This window comes from Pinus tabuliformis, chromosome 1_2, assembly GCF_031772625.1.
Source record: "Pinus tabuliformis cultivar Carrire ecotype Pingquan chromosome 1_2, CPIR1, whole genome shotgun sequence".
In the NCBI taxonomy this organism is placed as follows: Eukaryota; Viridiplantae; Streptophyta; class Pinopsida; order Pinales; family Pinaceae; genus Pinus; species Pinus tabuliformis.
In genome coordinates this window covers 319,973,092-319,979,091 of record NC_142298.1, presented here as the reverse complement: position 1 = coordinate 319,979,091, position 6,000 = coordinate 319,973,092, and the positions used below count along the sequence as shown (strand labels likewise).

Here is a 6,000-nt window from a genome sequence, read left to right as displayed (position 1 = left end):
AACTCGCATCAATTACGGTGCAAAAAGGTCGGTGGAAAAGACCTAAAGAAGCTTGGGAAGAGCGGGTGTGTACTTTTTGCACTTCTAGGACAGTGGAATCAGAAAAACATTTCATTTTGGAATGTGATGCTTTCAGAGACATCAAAGACAATTACAACAACATGTTAACTTCGGTTCCTTGGCATTGTCTTTCAGTGAGGGGACCCTTAGAAGGTTGGGTCAGCTCATCATTAATTTGAATAATAAGAGGATTGAATTGCAAAAGGCAAAAAGCAAGGAAGCTAGTGGTCCCATAGACTATAGCTAGTCTCGTGGACGTTAAAATTTCATTCATTCATTCATTCATTACCCTGATGCCATGTAGCCCTGAATAAGCAACTCCTAATCTATGATTCTGTGTAGACTAGATTCAGAAACTTCTGAATATCTAATGCAAACAAACCAAGTAACCAGCAAGCAGTGCCTGTAACACGTTTATTCATTCAATTTTACGATGATTCATATTCTTTTACCAGGACAATGAACTATAACATGGGACCAAGAAGCAGAAATTATTTTTAACATCTGAAAGTAACATGAAAATCGATTTACTTATAACCTAGGAAAGACTTATACGGGAATATGCAATGGATTATAATCATGCTTCAAGTTTTGGAGCGAATTTCAGCAAATCTAATGGGGCTACCTGTAAGCATTTTAAACATGTGCAGCACTGGTACTCCAAAGATTATCGCTATCATGTCGAACCCCTTTAGCACTTGATTCAAAAATTAACTTTCCCGCACATATCTAAATGTGAGATTTATTCTCAAACCTGGCAGTTTCATCCGTTTGGGAACTGAATGTTCCCAATCCCTTTGGGTATAACCTTTCATTACAAAAAGTGAACCATGCTTGAGCATAAAGGAGTATCGGTCTTTATAAACTTGTGAAACTTGTGAATGGCTGTCTCCCCTGTTTGTTTTCAACTTTTCAAATACGTTAACAGTGTTTGACTGAAACGCCCTCTTTGTGCATAGGGGGACTGTTGATACTGCAGACATTTGGGCTATAGTCCCCTGAACTTCTGACTCATTATGTTTGATCTTTTTATCTTCTTTGGTTTCAACGCCATTGTTTAATGCCTGAACACCCTCCCCTTTTGATATCTTTGTTTTTTTCTTCCGCAACAAGAATTCACGTTCTGCACCAAATGTTACAGAGGCAATTGTAGGAGTCGGACCATACAAGACTTCATTATCAGAGTGCCAACCAACATAGTCACCCCCATGTTTGTATCTGTTTAGTAACAAACTGTTGAAAGTACTTCCTGGAAGTGCCTCGTGAACCTGCGCATGAAACTAATTAGTCAATATGTTCAAAAACCTTACATTGAGTGAAGTTCCTATTCAATAAGAAGAAAACCAACTCATGAGATTTAAACTCTCCAATCAATCACCGTTTATTCCAATGACATTGGTACATACATGAGACAATCCAATATACAGGTTTAATTCCAGGCAACTAAAAATGGCTCCTCTGAAAAATATAACTTTATCATGGCAAGGAACAACTTACAGCCTGTAGAATATCTTTGAGTGGAGGATAGTCATCCCATGAATGAATGACAGGCTCATACCCACTGTATTTATATGCTGGCAAGCCACTTTTGGATACATAGCATGTCTCTCTTGGCTGCACACACATTCCATTAACCAACATTGGATATACAACAAAATAAGATGGGAAAAGGTCAATGGACATGAAATGATAGCTGCACAGCAATTACAAAAGCATGCAGAATTATTTCCGTTAGCTAATGAAATGCAGCAGTGACTTGATCACCCACACTTCTTGAACATATCTTCAAAAAACAAAACAAGCACAGTGATTTAGATGCATTTACATTGATTTAATAAAAGGTGTTTGAACGAATGCAACATGATGTGAACCTGGACAAATATTTCATAGAATATACAAGCAAATGAAGCATTATAGATGGAAGAATATTTATGGACCCATTACATTGATGTCAAGGAACACAAATGATGGGAAAGCAGACACTGAGAAAAGGAAATGTGCATATGAACAGTGGTCCCAATACTACAAGCAAGCAAAAAGCAAAAGAGTGGAAAAGAATTTCCATGTCAAAGGCAAAAATTCGCACTTAAGGAAGCCATGATGTGAGCAGAGAGCAGAGAGCCAAAGAAAGTGAACAAGATAGAAAGAAAATGGAAGGAAATACAAGCTACTCTATGTTAGATGGCTTTATGGCTTTAAAGAAATGTAGGAATCAAGGTTACTTGAGAGCGGGTGCGAAAATGGAGAGCGGGAGCGACATTTTCAAAAGCTCCCGGTTTGGGAGCGAATCCCGGAGCCATTTTTATATATATATATATATTGATGCATATATGTCAACAAAAACATGTAGAATGATGAATTAAATATAAAAAACATAGATTGAACCATATAACAACAATCATCTAGAAGTTATAATCGTCATCAACCACGTCCACAAGTTAGTAACATACAACATATTGAGTCTCATGAATCATGATTCATCAATCTTAAAGTTTGAAGCTTTCAAAATTCAATATATAACATTTATCATCATTGATCACCAAAGTTGCACTTGTAAGCTAAGTGTAATCATGTTAAAATTGGCAGCTAGGGCCAAACTCCATGTGGGTCATCTTATTAATGGAAGCTGATATTTTTCTTGGATCCCTCTCATCGAGAGATGTAGGATTGATCTAAAGATCATCCGATTCCGATAAGTATTCATGGAGATATGAATTTATTTGTGTTATGGGACAATTTGTCAAAGTCGGCCAGCAACCAAATAAACCCCACTTGTGCTCAACGTTTTAGTATAAATAGAGGTGGCCTTCAAGTCATTTCAACACACTTGGAATCTCTTCCTCTCTACTTGTCTTTGGGTTTTAGTAGGAGGAGGGATCCTAACGGATAACGCTGCCCTAATCCAAAGGGCAGACGCTGAAACTAACAGGAAAAACCGAAACTGTCAGAACTGTCGGGAACAGCTGGAACTACCGAAACTGCTGGGAACAGCCGGAACTACCGAGAACTGTCGGAACTGCCGAGAAAAGCCAGAACTGCCAGGAACTGTCGGAACTGGCGGCAAAAGCCGGAACTGTCAGAATTGTCGAAACTGTCGGAACTGTCGAGAATCTCCGGAACTGTCAGGAACATCGAAAATTGCCGGAACAACCGGGAACGCTGACGCAGAGGGCAGACGCCAGAACAGCCAAGAACTGGCGGGAAAAGTCGGAACTGTCGGAAATAGCCGAAATTGCCGGAACTGCCAGAACTGCCGGGAACAACCGAAATTGCCGAAACTGCCGGAACAGCATGAGCATCTGTCTCCGAAAAAGAGCAACATGCAAGGGACAACTAACTAACATTGGGACAGTTGTATGGTACTTAGCAGCAAATACACCAAGCATGCAATATTACAACTAGCATGCAACAACAAGCATGCTAAGGACAACAAGCATGCTAGGGACAACAAGCAAATAAGATGCAGCCAACACATAGGTGTTAAAATGGGCAACTAGGGCCAAACTCCATGTGGGTCATCTTATTTATGGCAACTGATATTTTTCTTGGATCTCTCTCATTGAGAGGTGTAGGATTGATCTAAAGATCATCCGACTCCAATAAGTATTCATGGAGTTATGAATTTATTTGTGTTATAAGACAATTCGTCAAGGTCGGCCAGCGACCAAATGAACCCCACATGTGCTCAACGTTTTAGTATAAATAGAGGTGGCCTTCAAGTCATTTCAACACACTTGGGATCTCTTCCTCTCTCTACTTGTCTTTGGGTTTTAGTAAGAGGAGAGATCGTAAGGAATAAGTTGCCCTGATCCAGAGGGCAGAAAGTCGGAACTGTCGAAAATGCCAAAAAAGCCGGAAAAGCCAAAACTGCCGGAAAAGTCAGAAATGCCAGAAAAGCCGAAACTGCCAGAAAAGCTGGAAAAGCCGAAACTGCCGGAAAAGCTGGAACTACCGAAAAAGCCGGAAAAGCCGGAAAAGTCGGAACTGCCAGAAAAACCGAAACTACCGAAAAAGCCGGAACTACCAGAAAAAGTCGGAAATGTCGGAACTGTCGAAAAAGTCGGAACTGCAGGAACTACCAGAAAAGCCGGAAAAACTGGAAAATCCGGAAATGTTGGAAATGCCAGAACTGCCGGAAAAGCCGGAACTACCGGGACAGTCGGACTTGCGAGGAACGGCCGGAACTGCCGGAACTGCAGGGAACGGCCGGAACTGTCGGAACTGCCGGAAACTGACGAAACAGCGGGAGCATCTGTCTCCGAAGGAGAGCGACATGCAAGGGACAACTAACTAACATTGGGACAGTTGTATGGTACTTAGCAGCAAATACACCAAGCATGCAATGTTACAGCTAGCATGCAAGGGACGACTAGCATGCAACAACAAGCATGCTAGGGACAACGAGCAAGCAAGGTGCAGCCAACACATAGGTCACGATGGCAACATGGTGCAGCAATGGTACATAATGCAGTACACTGATGGGTACAGTCATGATTAAAGAAGTGTGATGAGATGCAGCATAGTGATGATGGGTGCAGCATGATGCAGCGCGGTGAGGTGTTACATGATGACGAAATGCAGCACAACGATACGTGAAGGAGTCACCTTGGAGAATTAGTTGAAGCAGCATGTCTTCAACTGATCTCATGTATCATCTTCTTAGAGATGATCTATGCTCTTATCTAAATAAGTCAAAGTGTTGACTTCTGTTGTAAACGTACTCTCTCTCTCTCTCTCTCTCTCTGTTGAACTATTGAAGAACATATAAGAAGAAATGATCAAGGGTTCCCCACATTGGGGTTTGTCCCTGGCTAGCGCCACATCTTGTGTCCTCTTGTCTTGGCTTGTCTTCTGCGATTTATGTTTATGTTCTATCTGCAGTTTACTTTAATGCTGATGTGATTGCTAATCTGGAAAAGATATGGAGCTAACTGTAAAAATTGAAATAAATTGCTCTAAGCATAGAACATACCTAAAATTAACAATAGGTCAGTATGGCAACATGCTGCAACAATGACACATAATGCAATACAATAATGGGTACTGTCATGATGAATGAAGTGTGATGAGATGCAGCATAGTGATGATGGGGGCAGCGCGGTGAGGTGTAGCATGATGACGAAATGAAGCACAACGATAGGTGAAGGAGTCACCTTGGAGAATCAGTTGAAGCAGCATGTCTTCAACTGATCTCATGTATCATCTTCTCAGAGATTATCTATGCTCTTATCTAGATAATTCAAAGTGTTGACTTCTATTGTAAACGTACTATCTCTCTCTCTCTGCTGAACTATTGAAGAACATATAAGAAGAATTGATCAAAGGTTTCCCCACATTGGGGTTTGTCCCTGGCTAGCGTCACATCTTGTGTCCTCTTGTCTTGGCTTGTTTTTTGCGATTTATGTTTATGTTCTATCTGCAATTTACTTTAATGCTGATGTGGTTGCTAATCTGGAAAAGATTTTGAACTAACTGTGAAAATTGAAATAAATTGCTCTAAGCATAGAACATACCTAAAATTAACATGGTATCAGAGCTGAGATGAAGACAATGACCAAGCAAGAGTGAGAGCAATCACCGAAGACAGTTGGGAAAGGAGAAAAGGATCAATGGATTCCTCATCCCTCTTCAAATTCACTAAGGGTGAAGTCGAAGCAGAAAATATTATCAGAATGGCATAGCATAAGTTTCTGATGGCCTACCTAAAGATCACTTCAATGGGAAGTCCGGATCTAAGGGTGAAAGGAAACGCAGATGGCTTGGTTGTAATAAGTTCGGCCATTATGCGAAGGAGTGTGAGGTAGGGACACATCACTTGATGATGATAAAAATCACTCTAGTGACATCTTCAATGATCAAAGTAATGACCGGTAATGCAGGTCATCAAGGAAATGGTCGACTCTTCAAAGAAAGCAAGGAACCCCAGGTATGAAGAATCAA

General features: G+C 40.8%; 1 protein-coding gene across 1 annotated transcript in view; it reads right to left on the bottom strand.

Moving 5' to 3' along the window:
* Positions 1 to 671: 671 nt before the first annotated feature.
* The window catches only part of LOC149205659 (DNA oxidative demethylase ALKBH2-like), a 49,828-nt gene continuing 44,499 nt past the window's right edge, over positions 672 to 6,000 (bottom strand). Inside the window, exons 2-3 of the mRNA XM_089393523.1 lie at positions 1,558 to 1,674; positions 672 to 1,328 (exon numbers count right to left, since the gene is read on the bottom strand). Coding sequence (XP_089249649.1) covers positions 771 to 1,328; positions 1,558 to 1,674 — 675 coding nt within the window. The 3' untranslated portion in view covers positions 672 to 770. The remainder of the gene's footprint in view (positions 1,329 to 1,557; positions 1,675 to 6,000) is intronic.